The sequence below is a fragment of the Eptatretus burgeri genome, chromosome 14 (assembly GCF_056783735.1).
Source record: "Eptatretus burgeri isolate ZD-2024b chromosome 14, Ebu_testis_v1, whole genome shotgun sequence".
In the NCBI taxonomy this organism is placed as follows: Eukaryota; Metazoa; Chordata; class Myxini; order Myxiniformes; family Myxinidae; genus Eptatretus; species Eptatretus burgeri.
The window spans coordinates 32,207,996-32,223,245 of NC_140974.1; the positions used below are offsets into that span (position 1 = coordinate 32,207,996).

The window sequence follows — 15,250 nt, forward strand, 5'->3', positions numbered from 1 at the left end:
TGGAGGGAGTGGTGGAAAGGAGTTTGCTCAGAGGGGAATAAAGAGGGATCAAGGATTGGAGGTTTGACGAGAGCTCAGACTGGCAGATGACAATCCCCTTGCACACCATTGTGAGTTAAGCAATGGTGAAGAAAGAACCTGAGATCATGACATGGTTCATAAATTTCTACAAATCGAGTTCTTGCGTTACAGATAAGATTTATCCAACACTGTATTGGAATTTTGCAAAAGTAATATTTTTGGCTGAAATGGTTACAGTTCAGGATAATTGTTAATATACGTCTGTTATATATGGTGGATCCAGGGTTTATCTACCTGAAACCAGAATACGGGTACATAAATGTTTGTTTATTTTTGTTGTTATTGTTGATTAACCAAGAAGAGCCCAATAGGTCATAAACAGGTCAGAGTCCCTCAATGTAAAAGTTTTTCAGGTGTGCATATAATGGCCCTTCAGGGTTTGTGGTGACGTGCCCTGTGGGATTCTGACCTGTTGCCAATGATTTACACCATGTGTGTAGAAAAGGTCAGATGTGACAAATGGAAGGCCGGACGAGCTCACCTTCAGGAATACAGCTGGTGTTGTCACGACCCAACTGGTAACCCTCGACACAGTGACACCGCACATTAAGTGTATTTGCCTCCATGGTACATTCGTGGTCACATTCACCATTGTTCACACGGCAGTGACGCCGTGTTACGGACACTGTGGAACGAAGGTCGAGAGAACAGGTGGACCACACAATTACCTGGATATGTCACCAATACTTTTCTTTATCTAGACAAGTATAGACTCATGGAGGAGCTAAGTGACATGGCAGCAAGATCACAGATATGAGGGTCAAAGCTAAGTGGACAAGGAAGACAAATGCCAGACATGTTTCAGATTATGTGTAAGGGTCCATCTCGTTCGGTACCCTGAGAGTTTATAAGTGCCGAGCCCGGAGGATTTTGTGATTTTGCAAAGACAACAGAGAAAAATCATTTAAATTTTATTTCTACACAATATCGAGGCTCATGGAAGAGCGAGGAGACTGAGTAAAAATTGCATGAAATGACAGTGGGGCCACATTTGGTCACAATATAAGCAAAGGAATAAGGAAAGAGGGAAGAAGGGATGAGGGGAGGAAACACAATAACCTGCAAGTAAGAGGGTAAGGTTAATAGGGGAAGAAAATATCACGGGTATGGACAGGGGGTGACATGAAATGGTGGTGCACCACCTGTTTGAAGTCCAAGAGGGAAGAGTAATACCATGAAAAACAATCAAGGTTAAGGTTTAAATACAGGTATTCAGTTCTTTTAACACTGTTTTTCTATGACTTGTAAAAACATATTTCGATAAACCAGCAGTGCTCTCCAAGAATGTTGATTGATAAAAACTGCAACCGTTATACATTGCCCCTTTTGAGTGGTGGTTCGAGATAATGTCCTTGGGGATCTTCCACTCCTCTGCAGGTGTTGAGTGTGTTTGCTGACAAGTATGGAAGCAGCTTTGGAAGTTTATAGGTGCTGTGCAGGTGCTGTACACTGTAGGTGCTGGATATGTACTGTATCGCTACCGGATATCACTATACTTACTGACATCGCAGTTCTTGCCTTCCCAACCGGTTCGGCAGATGCAGGAGTAATATTCGCCAACGTCCTGGCACGTACTGCCATCATGGCACGGGTTTGATGTGCATGGGGTTTTTCCTGAAGCCCCAATAGATACCCAACATTAATTCTGACTCATTATCTGCTCAGAGATCTTTAGCAGTTTTATAAATTTGCATGAAGATCTCTGCATCACCTTCTGCACTTCACACTCAGTAAAGTACCTTCATGTGCCCCTCTCTCCCCCTACTTTTCCCTCCCAGCTTAGCCCTCCCCAACCCCATTCCAGCCCTCCCCCTCCCACCAATCTCACCTTTACTACCCTCACCCTCCCTCCTCACTGTAAATGCATCAAGACTTGGGGGTGCAAATGGTGTAACAGGGGGTTATTTACACAGCCCTGTGACACCATTTGCCCCACTTATACAACAATGTAAGAGTTTTCAAACCAATGCGCCCACTTCATTCACTCATGTATGTAATATGTAAACAAATAACCCCAACCCAATTACTCTACTTGAACCTTTTTAAACTCAAAATTGGTGATGAAAACGTGCGGCACCATTCAAAATGGGGACAATCGATGTAAACGATCACTTTGCAGTTTAACTAACACGATCGATATAACAAGAAAAAGAGCAATCAGAGATTGCAGACCCTTGCCAGAACTTGTTTTGTGTGGCGTTTGTGTACCGGTGTGTTACGTAATTAATAAGAGACATAACTAGAACTGTCACTTTCTAATTGCTGGCAGTGATGACCGGTTCAGCCATTTCAGAGATTTTTGAAGGTGAAAAAAAACAAACAAAAAAAAACACAATATGGCAGCTGAACCAAGTGACCGATGAAGTCAATACATTTTGCGGACCATTTTCACCAGAAATGACCCTCAAAATTTTTCATACTGATCGGATGTAGCGTTCTACATATGCACTTATGACGTCACAATGAAGACACCTATGACGTCATAAAAAATTTCACATTCCCCATGAGGAGTACTTGCTATGTGCCAAGTTTCAAAATACCCTCTCCGTCGGCGAGGGTAACTATCACTTTGTAGTGTGGTTTTTAATGTGTGCAGGATTGTTTCTGGTTGTTCCAAACGATAATACATCATTATGGGTTACGAGGACAAGGTGAGTGATGAAGCGTAGGCTGGGCGCGATCATCTATCGATAATTCCAGCAATGTGTGTGTGTGTGTGTGTGTGTGTGTGTGTGTGTGTGTGTGTGTGTGTGTGTGTGTGTGTGTGTGTGTGTGTGTGTGTGTGTGTGTGTGTGTGTGTGTGTGTCCGCTGTTTCTCGACAACCACTGGTCCGATGTAATTGAAAATTACCAGGTATATTGCTGGGGACATGTGGATGTGGATGTCCTCGTTTAAGTTAAGAGTGTACAAGAATTATATCGGGATAACTCTGCTCTGTATCTGCTTTTGTAAGTTGCTTGTATTATTATTGCACCTTTCACATTTCTTCCTATCTCTGTTCACATACAACAACAAACAACATTCACTGTGCCACATACCTTTCCATGCCTGCCTGTTAATAAACCCTTTGTAGAAATGTTCCCAGCTCGTTTTCGTCTTTTCTTTCATTGATCCAGCATGGTCCATATCCTCGCTTTGCCAGTACTTTATTCCCAACTACCCATTCCTTTTAGCCGGTACGTCCTTGGCAGTGTTGCTCGGCTGCATCTGATCTGGTAAAGTGATCCGGTTTGGACAAGGCGTACCGTCGACGTGTCCCCCGGTAATTAGATCACGTGGTTACTTTTAGGTAACCGGATTAACCAGACGGAGGACCCTAAGTCACGTCGTTGAGTTATTGTCGTTCACGGTCAGTTAGCGACCTGCCGCATCATGGAATTATCCGTGTGCGACGGCCTGCAATTTCGAGAGTCTGGTGGGATACCGAGATCGTTCCCCCCCGCCCTCCTGGTGGTCTTCTCACCCGACCCCCAACAACAAATATATATATATATATATATATATATATATATATATATATATATATATATATATATATATATATATATATATATATATATATATATATTGTTGCGGATTCGCGCCCGCCGGCGTGCGGGCGGCCACGTAACTCGAATCGCGGCACATCGCCCACCGGACGGACAATCCCGTCGTGACCCTCTCGGACTAACGCCGGGAACTAGTCACGGGTTGGCCTTTCGGCCTCACCACGATCATGCCAATCGGCCCCCCGCGTGGGATAGGGTTGTTCGCCAAATTCGACCTACCTAAGTACCCACACGGAGGGTAGACCGGGCGATCGCACCTCGCCGCAGGTCGACTTCGGACATGGGCCACTTTAAGCGACCCGTTCCGTACTATCGGGATAACCGAGCGGTGTTATCGTCAACCTCGACGGTTCCGATTAATTATCGGGCGTATTTAGCCCACGACCAACCCTTTACGTGAAGTAAGATGGAGATTCAATTAGAGAAAAGACGAAGCGAAACGGGAGAAACAGTTCAACATAAAGCACATTTATTCCGCGGCAAACGGAAAGCACACATATACAATTACCACAATTATGCACCAAAAGCAAATGTAACAAAAGAAGAAACAACAATTACGCACCAAAAGCAATTGCAACAAAAGAAACACAATGCAGATCTACTACCGACTACGCGAACACACGGCAAAACTTACACAGTTTTACTTCACAGACGACGCCGACAACACATATACTCCAAAGCAAAAGAAAAAAGGGACCACCCTCAACGATAAGGGGGCAGACGGGCCTGGGGCCGAGACTGCGTCGAGCCTACCCGTCTGGTGATGAGCCGCAAAATGGCGGCGGCGCCCCGACTCCGCGGGACTCGCTGGCACTGCCTGGAATGGGTTGGGAACGGGGCCCCCTTCTCACACTATCTCACAGGGGGGGGGGTTTGTTTATGCTCGGGGGAAAGAGGATATCTGGCTGGCTTGGGTCCCGCGACGAGCGACGCCACTGCGACCTCGACCGCGTTCCCGGCCTCTCCTCTGCGCAGCTCCCCGACTCTGACACGAGCGCAGACCTCCACAAAGCTCCTTGGCTTCTCCAGACTCTCCGGACCCCGACAGACACTCTCTCGACTGATTTCGCCGCCGCCACAACTCTCCAACTCTTTCCCCGATTCGCCCCGCGCTCGGCGCTTTATAGTGCGACAGGAGAAACCATATGCAGATTTTTGGATCAGGATCGGCTCGGGGGCGGAGCCACGCTCGCCCATTGGACAGAGGAAAAGTGGGCGTGAATCATTCCTGATCCTCGAATCTGCATATATCGATTATACTCCGACGCGCCTGGAGGCGGGGCCAAATCGCCCCACGCTCGCTGATAGGACGGAACAGAAGTGGGCGTGAATCATTCTTGATCCGATTTCTCGGAAAGGCCGCTTTTTGCACCCGCTGCTCGGTGCGCGCCCTGTACGAGTCCAGGATCGGTGCCCACAAGCGGCGCGGGAATGGCGGTGATGCGATGGTTGTGAGAGCGAGATGTGACGGTAAAGGTCGTGGCTGTTGGCGTTGTTGTTGTTGTTGATGTGAAGCGGAGTTGCGGTTGGTGGTTGTTGTGTGATGGCGGTTGAGACGTGGTTGGCTCAAAATAAAGATAGAACAGAAAAACGGCTATCTTGAAGGGTCGCAGCCCGAATGAATGACATTTATTCCCTCGAAACAACGGGTTTGGGGCTAACTACACATATACTCACAGAGATATCTCACCTTCGGGACCTGAATGGTGGTTTGCGAATTTCGTCAACCACAACACTACCCCCTCCCCTTTTTACAGACTCGTCCCGAGTCTTCAAATTTTCGTGTGCCATCATGTGTAGTTCTCCCCTAGTACATTTTACCTACGGATCCCTGAGTGCGACATTCATGGTATTCATGTCCCCAAAATAAATAACCTGAGGGCTGAGTAACGACCTAAACAAACTCACTCACACGGACGACTTAAATAAAATTGCCGGCGCTAAGACAGACATGCCGGGGGCGCACTCATATTTACAGTACATCTTACCTTAACTTACAAATTTTACACTAAACCATGGCCCAGGATCAATGAACTCTGCAAAAAGAAAGCAGTTAGCAGGGAGCCAGGCTGCTCGCATGCAGTCTCTGGCTCAAACAATGCAGGTGACGGGGAACGTGGCCGGCTGCTCACTCGCAGTCCAAGGCCTTCCCTTTTTAACTGAACGCAGTGAACCACAACGGTGCATGGGCTGCACAAACGCAGTCTCCGTGCCAGCTCAAGTGGCACATGCAATGAACACAACGGATGGATGGATGGACACAAACATGGTGCACGGGCCGCCACTGCAGGCCCGTGTTGTAGCTGCCAACAGGGCAGTTCTTGCAGCTTGCAAACTGTTGCTTTCTGATCCTGGCGCACATGGCAATGAACAGGGGGGGGCAAAGCAAAAATTGAACGGGGCTGGTGAACAGGGGCAGTGGGCATGGCATGGCAAAGGTGATCAGGCAAACACAGCCTGCAGAACAAGGCCGCTGCAGGCAAACACAGCCGGCAGATGAACTGGCCGGCACAGGCCTTGCAGAAAACAGCTGCAGACGATCCGGCCGGTACAGGCCTTGCAGCACAGCAGCTGCAGCCGATCCAGCCGGCACAGGCCTTGCAGCAAAACAACAGCTGCCGATGAAGCTGGCCAGCCTTCGCCGTTCAGTGGAGGTTGGTGGAGAGAGTGCGGTGGTGCTGGCCACTCGGAAGGCGGGCTCGGACCTATTCTACGGTCTCCCTCCCAACCTATCACCTTTGCCTGTCACTGTCTATACCCACTCCCTTAATTTGTCAAACCCCAATTTAGCCCCAACTTATTTTTTTTAATTTCTTTTTTATTTTTACTTCCCCACTATAAATCGTCCCCTAACCCCCTTTATCGTCCTTGTTCGGCTCACCTATCCTGTCACATAGCCTACTCCCAACCCCTATGTTCCCTTCCCGGAGGGGAACAAGGGAGAGCTAGCGTCTTGTGTCGAGGCCCAACGAAGCCTCAAGATGGCCTCCCCAGAGTTCAGCGATCTATAACACAAAGTGGGTCCAGCGGCCCACAACGAGAGCGAGGGGATGGATGGTGCGGAGGGGTACATCTCCTAATCTACCCTAACCATTAACTCTTAAACTACCCCGGGGCTTTCAACAAGCGCCTCTCGCTTAAACTATTGGTTCTAACAACCCAGATTCCCGTCGCCTGTGTTGGTGTCCTCACAATTTCGGGCCTCGCCCCCCAATTTTCTCTCCGTGCCCTCACACGGTCTCATGGCTGGGACGCGTGGCTCCCCTTGGCAGGCACGACCCTCTGCCGAATCTCCAGCTATGGCATCCCTGGGCACTACACTGCCTCCGAGCCTACCAGCTCCCTAAACACCAGGGAGTGCCCCCCATGGCACCTCCCCTGAAACACACGTGGCAGGCTGGCTTCCCGGGCCCCTTTCCGAGGGTCACCCGTGCCCACAACACTGCCCACGCGGCTCATGGCGCCCCGGGCCCCCGCACCAAGCAGACGCACCCGTGCCCACTACGCTATCCCGGCCCCCCATGGGCCCTTGGCCTACTACGGCCGACTAGCCTGGTGCCCGGGGTACCCACTCAGCGATACTCACCTTTCGCAGCCACGCTCCCAGCCCGTCAACAGGGCTCCTGCACCCCTCCAAACGGGTTTCGAGCCTACACACCCACCAACAACAAAACGACCTCCATTTTTGTTAATTTGACTAACCCAGCTAACTCACTCTACACTGACCCCGGGGTCCCTTGGGCGGGAGTCACTCCTCCCCCCAATCACTCATCGCACCATGCAGTCCCCATTCGCTCCATACACACAGACCCGCTGGCCTCACTCACTCATCATGTACTCACCTCACAACTCTTCAACACACACACCGCTGAACTCTGCCATCCTTCTATCTGCATCCCCGAACTAAACTCGTGCTCCCACGTCGTCCCTTAAACTAGTAGCACGTTCCTTTTAACACTACGTAGCTAAACTACGTCAACTCTACACATCCAAAGGCTGTCACTGTCTCCAAATCTCTAAAATAACTTTTATTTCCCCACCTAAAGCTCATCTAAATCCCTCTAACTAATCCATTCCATGGGCCCCATGAGGACTTACCCCTGCCCCATGGAGCCGGTCTAGCTATGCTAACCCTTCCCCCTAACTAGTTTCCTCCTGTGCCCAGGTAAGGGGGTCTTCCACCCCTTGCCCGGGAATCCTGTGCACCCGAAAGTGAGGCTTGCTTTTTTTTTTTTTTTTCACATGCGCAGCACCAGAGCGGCAACTCACAGCTCGCGCACTTTGCACCTGCCCGTGACGTCATGCAGCTGCACGTGTACCTCGTCCCTCCTTGGATGGTACCATCCGGCAGGGATACCCCTCCTGCCGGATTCCAACCCCACGTGCAGCCATGACGTCACCGTGCGCATAAAAAAACACAAGCCCCACGTCTCGAGGGGTTCCCCACGCGAACACATGTGCTCTGCCCGTTGGAGCTTAACACACACGATCGCGTGGAGAACCCGTCCGGTCCAAATCCATTTTCCTGCCTAAACTTTGTCCGTCCGCGGGATCGGCAAATCCACCGCTGGCGTTTCCGGACCGGGACTTCACTCTCGCAAGCGAGCACGTGGTGGTCTCGTGCGTTGCACAGCACGAACCTCGTGCTCGCGGCTGGGTGAACCCGGCACGGTCCCCGAAACAACTACAGCCGCTACTCGGCTTTTTCTTCACATGTCGCCGTCGTCGCCATTCGACACACGCACACCTGCGTGTCACAACGCTAACACACCTCACCATTAAACTCACTCCGGGAGACGCGGCTGCACGTTCACACATGCCGACCGACATCTCCCTTACACACAGCGATCTTGCACACGCTGTCTCTCTCACACTCGGTCGCTCACTCACGCATGCCATTTCCCTTGCACACGTGGCTCCACTCACTCGCGGCCTTTCACTCACTCGTGCCATTTCCCTCACACAAACCATACTACTCACACACGCGGGGGCACTCATCCGCGGTGCCTCACTCATACACCGTGCCTCACTCACACACGCGGGGGCACTCATCCGCGGTTCCTCACTCATACACCGTGCCTCACTCACACACGCTGGGGCACTCGCTCGCGGTGCCTCATCCACACACGGCGTGCTGGGAAGCACGATCTTCTGCACACTTACCACCACACCACTCACACACGGGGTCGCTTCCGCACATGGGGTCTTTGTCACCCACCCGGTCGCTCTCACACACGCCCTTGCACCCGCGCTATGCGTGTGTTGCAGCACGCATTTCGCCACACTCGTGAACACACACCTCGACACCACACACACCGGGACAACCACACTGGGGATTCGTGTCCCCACAAGGGTCTCCGGGGCCTCTATACCCCCCAAGCTCTCCGTGCACCCGTTCGCAGCACTCCTCCCCCCGAACTCGCTCGACACGACCGAACCCACCTGGTCGTGACTCGCTTCAAGGGGGAATACTCCCTCCCCTCGTTCCTGGAGGAGGCCAACCAACTGCTCGCACCGGGTCTCTACCCAGTCCGCGAGCTCACCCCCATTATCCTCCACTACCTCCGTGTGTGTGTGTGCGTCACTTACCCCGTCTTCATCGTGTAGTCTTCCCTCTATCGTTCCCATCTCACGTGTCTCTGCCAACTCAGTCACCTCTTCCCTTGTTATCTCCCTTGTCTCAACTATTATTTCCGTCTCTTCCCTTGTTATCTCCCTCGTGCACGTCTCCGTCACCCCAATTAGTTTTTCCCTCTCGGTCACCGTCACTTTTTCCGTCACGACCCTCGCCCAACACGTCTCCCGAATTACGTTGTCACCCGCCTCCACCGCGGGCCTGACAGCCGTTGCGCTCCCTCCCAGCTCGTTCACTCCCACACGTGGAGTCGCCATTTTAAGCTCCCTGGTCACTGCCTTCATGCCCGCCTGCAGGCTTCGGCCCATGTTCTGCGTCTCACCCCGCAGCTCTTTCATTTCTTCCTTCATTTTGAGTGCGTTTGTTTCCATATTCACCTTCACTTCGTTTGTGTTTGTATTCATCTTTTCGTTCATGCGTTTTATTTCGTTTTTCATTTCATTTGTGTTTGTATCCATTTTCGTTTTCATTTCGTGCATTTGCTTGTTCATGTTCGCATTCATTTGTTGCGCATCCGCATTCATCTTTGCCAGCATGGTGAATAGCTGGGTCATGTCGGGTGCGTTTGGGTGAGCCGTTTCGGCAGGGATCGGGGAAGGGTTTTGGTGGAGAGGGGGAGGGGAGGTGTCATACACCGCGGCCGCCGCCGCACCTATTTCGGGCTCTGGGTTCAGTTGGGGGAGTTCGTGTTCCTGCACAACCAACATTTCCTGCACGGGGTTTTCATCCTGGACCATGGATTCTACACATTCTAAATCCATTTCTAATACCCCCGGCTCCCGCTCGCCTAGAGACGCCATCTTATTTCTCGTAAAGGGTTAATTTAAATCGCTCGTAATTTGGAGGGAATCGGGGGTCGCTCCTCTCACCCCTGGACCGATTCCCGTGAATTTAGCTGGAGACAGGAGAGCCCGTTTTCCCGCTCTCCGACACCAGTGCCGCGAGGAGGGGGATGAGTTTGTATCCCACTCCTGACACCAGTGTTGCGGATTCGCGCCCGCCGGCGTGCGGGCGGCCACGTAACTCGAATCGCGGCACGTCGCCCACCGGACGGACAATCCCGTCGTGACCCTCTGATCTGGTAAAGTGATCCGGTTTGGACAAGGCGTACCGTCGACGTGTCCCCCGGTAATTAGATCACGTGGTTACTTTTAGGTAACCGGATTAACCAGACGGAGGACCCTAAGTCACGTCGTTGAGTTATTGTCGTTCACGGTCAGTTAGCGACCTGCCGCATCATGGAATTATCCGTGTGCGACGGCCTGCAATTTCGAGAGTCTGGTGGGATACCGAGATCGTTCCCCCCCGCCCTCCTGGTGGTCTTCTCACCCGACCCCCAACAACAAATATATATATATATATATATATATATATATATATATATATATATATATATATATATATATATATATATATATATTGTTGCGGATTCGCGCCCGCCGGCGTGCGGGCGGCCACGTAACTCGAATCGCGGCACGTCGCCCACCGGACGGACAATCCCGTCGTGACCCTCTCGGACTAACGCCGGGAACTAGTCACGGGTGGGCCTTTCGGCCTCACCACGATCGTGCCAATCGGCCCCCCGCGTGGGATAGGGTTGTTCGCCAAATTCGACCTACCTAAGTACCCACACGGAGGGTAGACCAGGCGATCGCACCTCGCCGCAGGTCGACTTCGGACACTGGCCACTTTAAGCGACCCGTTCCGTACTATCGGGATAACCGATCGGTGTTATCGTCAACCTCGACGGTTCCGATTAATTATCGGGCGTATTTAGCCCACGACCAACCCTTTACGTGAAGTAAGATGGAGATTCAATTAGAGAAAAGACGAAGCGAAACGGGAGAAACAGTTCAACATAAAGCACATTTATTCCGCGGCAAACGGAAAGCACACATATACAATTACCACAATTACGCACCAAAAGCACTTGCAACAAAAGAAACATAATGCAGATCTACTACCGACTACGCGAGCACACGGCAACACTTACACAGTTTTACTTCACAGATGGCGCTGACAACACATATACTCCAAAGCAAAAGAAAAAAAGGGGCCACCCTCAAATACAAGGGGGCAGACGGGCCTGGGGCCGAGAACGTGTCGAGCCTACCCGTCTGGTGATGAGCCGCAAAATGGCGGCGGCGCCCCGACTCCGCGGGCCTCGCTGGCACTGCCTGGAATGGGGTGGGAACGGGGCCCCCTTCTCACACTATCTCAGCGCGGGGGGAAACAGGGGGGGGGTTGTTGATGCTCGGGGGAAAGAGGATATCTGGCTGGCTTGGGTCCCGCGACGAGCGACGCCACTGCGACCTCGACCGCGTTCCCGGCCTCCCCTCTCCGCAGCTCCCCGACTCTGACACGAGCGCAGACCTCCACAAAGCTCCTTGGCTTCTCCAGACTCTCCGGACCCCGACACTCTCTCGACTGATTTTGCCGCCGCCACAACTCTCCAACTCTTTCCCCGATTCGCCCCGCGCTCGGCGCTTTATAGTGCGACAGGAGAAACCATATGCAGATTTTTGGATCAGGATCGGCTCGGGGGCGGAGCCACGCTCGCCCATTGGACAGAGGAAAAGTGGGCGTGAATCATTCCTGATCCTCGAATCTGCATATATCGATTATACTCCGACGCGCCTGGAGGCGGGGCCAAATCGCCCCACGCTCGCTGATAGGACGGAACAGAAGTGGGCGTGAATCATTCTTGATCCGATTTCTCGGAAAGGCCGCTTTTTGCACCCGCTGCTCGGTGCACGCCCTGTACAAGTCCAGCATCGGTGCCCACAAGCGGCGCGGGAATGGCGGTGATGCGATGGTTGCGAGAGCGAGATGTGACGGTAAAGGTCGTGGCTGTTGGCGTTGTTGTTGTTGTTGTGAAGCGGAGTTGCGGTTGGTGGTTGTTGTGTGATGGCGGTTGAGACGTGGTTGGCTCAAAATAAAGATAGAACAGAAAAACGGCTATCTTGAAGGGTCGCAGCCCGAATGAATGACATTTATTCCCTCGAAACAACGGGTTTGGGGCTAACTACACATATACTCACAGAGATATCTCACCTTCGGGACCTGAATGGTGGTTTGCGAATTTCGTCAACCACAACACTACCCCCTCCCCTTTTTACAGACTCGTCCCGAGTCGTCAAATTTTCGTGTGCCATCATGTGTAGTTCTCCCCTAGTACATTTTACCTACGGATCCCTGAGTGCGACATTCATGGTATTCATGTCCCCAAAATAAATAAGCTGAGGGCTGAGTAACGACCTAAACAAACTCACTCACACGGACGACTTAAATAAAATTGCCGGCGCTAAGACAGACATGCCGGGGGCGCACTCATATTTACAGTACATCTTACCTTAACTTACAAATTTTACACTAAACCATGGCCCAGGATCAATGAACTCTGCAAAAAGAAAGCAGTTAGCAGGGAGCCAGGCTGCTCGCATGCAGTCTCTGGCTCAAACAATGCAGGTGACGGGGAACGTGGCTAACTAACTACACATATACTCACAGAGATATCTCACCTTCGGGACCTGAATGGTGGTTTGCGAATTTCGTCAACCACAACAATATATATATATATATATATATATATATATATATATATATATATATATATATATATATATATATATATATATATATATATATATATATATATATATATATATATATATATATATATAGAAAATACATATATAGTGTTACGGAAATGGCCCTTATTGGACTACTAAATATAGGATTAGCTCAGATCCCCCATTAAATGCATGCTTAGCTCGGTTGTGTGGTAAAATGGACGTTACATGTGTGTCGGGAGGTGTAGGATGCATGTTATTGTTCGTAGTGTTGGGGTGCCGACGGCTGCCTCTTCTTCCTCCCCTCTCCGGACGATAGGCCCCGCCCAGTCGGCAAAGAGGATGTGGCCAAAAAGAGGAAGTGAAGCGAAGGGGAGGAGTTTGTCGGCTTCGTAAAGGGGGAGGAGCCAGTGGCTCGGAGCGAGCGAACGAAGACCTCATGAAAAGGTTCAGTTTGGCAGAAGTACAAAACTGCAGTCGGTTTAGAGGCGTGTTCGTGTGTGGAAGGAGCGAACGAGAGAGAAACGAAGGCTTCGTAAAAAGGTTCAGTGTGTGGAAACAGTCGGGTTTTCGAGGCATGCTCGGGGTGTTTTCGAAGCGAGCGAACGAAGGAGGCACAGTGTTGGATCTGCCGGGAGAGACGCTGAACCTGCCTGCACGTCGAGTCTGCCGTTTTGGGCCAGTGGGAGAGGCGGCCTGCACGTCGAATCGGCGATCGACTCTTATGAGGAGGTGATTCTGCCGTGAGAGAGACGGCAGCCGGCTTTGAGAGGCGAGCGTGGAAAAGGTGATTCGACGGAGAAAGAAACTGAGAGGACGGAGTTGGGAAGTCGGGCTTCGAGGCGGGAAGGCAAGAGGGGAGACGACGGAGCCTCTGACGGTCCCTGCTCACACCAATGGCTCGACACGTTTGCCGATCCGCTTGCCGGAGCCCGGCGTCTCGATTTGGGCCTTGTCTGGTGAACAGGCCAGGCCTGGATTTGTGTGCTGGACCTTGGGAGAAATCGGCTGAGGCCCATCGTTGATCTGGCGGTCTCGTGCCGTCGACCTTACGCGGAGTCAGAGTGCGCGCAGACCGTGTGCGGTGCGAAGGGTGAAAGAGTACGACGCCTCCATTTTGCCACGCGGCGTGTTCGAGCTGGGGGCTCGAATCCGTGGACATCCGCTTGTTGCGAGCGACATTCGTGCTTTTGACAATGTCCTCGTCCATGAAACTTCACCATGTACTCTGTCTGCATGCATGCTGTCTGTCTGTCTTGTCTGCACGTGTTGTATAAGGCATATCTCAGTAGGGACCCCCTCGAAACATCTAGTCCGTCGTTCCCTAGTTAAAGGCCCGGTCACTCCTTGACGTTTTAGCCAGCAATGGAAACGTATCTAAATGTATGTAAAACGCTGGCTTACGCTGAACTTTTGATGTTTTTAAAGATTCGGACGTATTCATAACGAGTTGGTCGTATGCATAACATATTAGTAACAGACACAGAACGTTTCGTTGTCTTTTAGATAACTTATACCAACAAATGCTTAGCCTGTTGTCGGCGTTCACAACCTATGCCCAATGATACTCTAACTTATGCATAGCGCGCTGCACGTATCGCCGACGATCACGTGGCGTAGCCTATTAAAAGGCTGCCGCTCAACGATTCAAATCATAACCGCCAGAGAAATGGAAGTGTCAACATTACAGTCACACCTTGGCGATCTTGCCAGCGTATGCCGACCTCTGAAAAATGCGTCTAAAACGCTGGCGCACGTCAAATGCGGCATGGGTAAGTTTGTTATACGGGAATAGAACGGTAAAGTACGCAATCATACGTCGTAGTAAGGGCTCGGTCACATTTGCTCGACGGCGAGGATACGGCGGCCGTAAGCCTTCTGAATTGATAGAAACGTGCGGTGGCCGCAGAGAAACTGAGGAGGCCTCAGGGAGGCCCTACCCCATTTGGCCATATTTTACAGGTTGTAGGGGTGCCGTGGAATTATAGCACGGAGTTGTAACTTTTTTTCATTTATACGTTCGCCGTAGCAATTTGACAAGCCAAGCTATGACGTAGATGTGTTCCACGTCGACTGTACGTAGGGCGTACGGTGGGCATGCGTTCGTGCGGCTGCCGTAAGCTCTTCTCAATGAAAAATGAATTTTCCCAACCCCCCAAAAAATTACGGCGGCCGCACTATTTCCACGGTCGCCGTATGGTGGTCTTGCGGTCTGTGTGACTACCTGCGGGCAACGCAGGGTCGACGCACGGTTCCCCTACGCCCGCCATGCACCAACGTACGGCCTCCATGGCAGTCTGTGTCGACCGTGCGTCCACCGTGCGCTACCGCTAGAGATCGGAGTATAGGTGTTTGCCTATACACAGTGGTGCCCCCAGAATCCCAATTTAATTAGTTCCAGGAGGCTGCTCGG

At 51.4% G+C, this 15,250-nt stretch overlaps 1 protein-coding gene across 4 annotated transcripts in view; it reads right to left on the reverse strand.

The window, feature by feature from the left end:
- The window catches only part of LOC147012910 (coagulation factor VII-like), a 32,241-nt gene that overhangs the window by 1,957 nt on the left and 15,034 nt on the right, over nt 1-15,250 (reverse strand). For 3 of the 4 annotated variants that reach the window (XM_085854251.1, XM_085854252.1, XM_085854250.1), the window contains exons 4-5: nt 1,582-1,695; nt 563-706 (exon numbers count right to left, since the gene is read on the reverse strand). In XM_085854251.1, coding sequence (XP_085710377.1) covers nt 563-706; nt 1,582-1,695 — 258 coding nt within the window. The remainder of the gene's footprint in view (nt 1-562; nt 707-1,581; nt 1,696-15,250) is intronic. The other variant, XM_085854253.1, reaches the window with a different exon arrangement.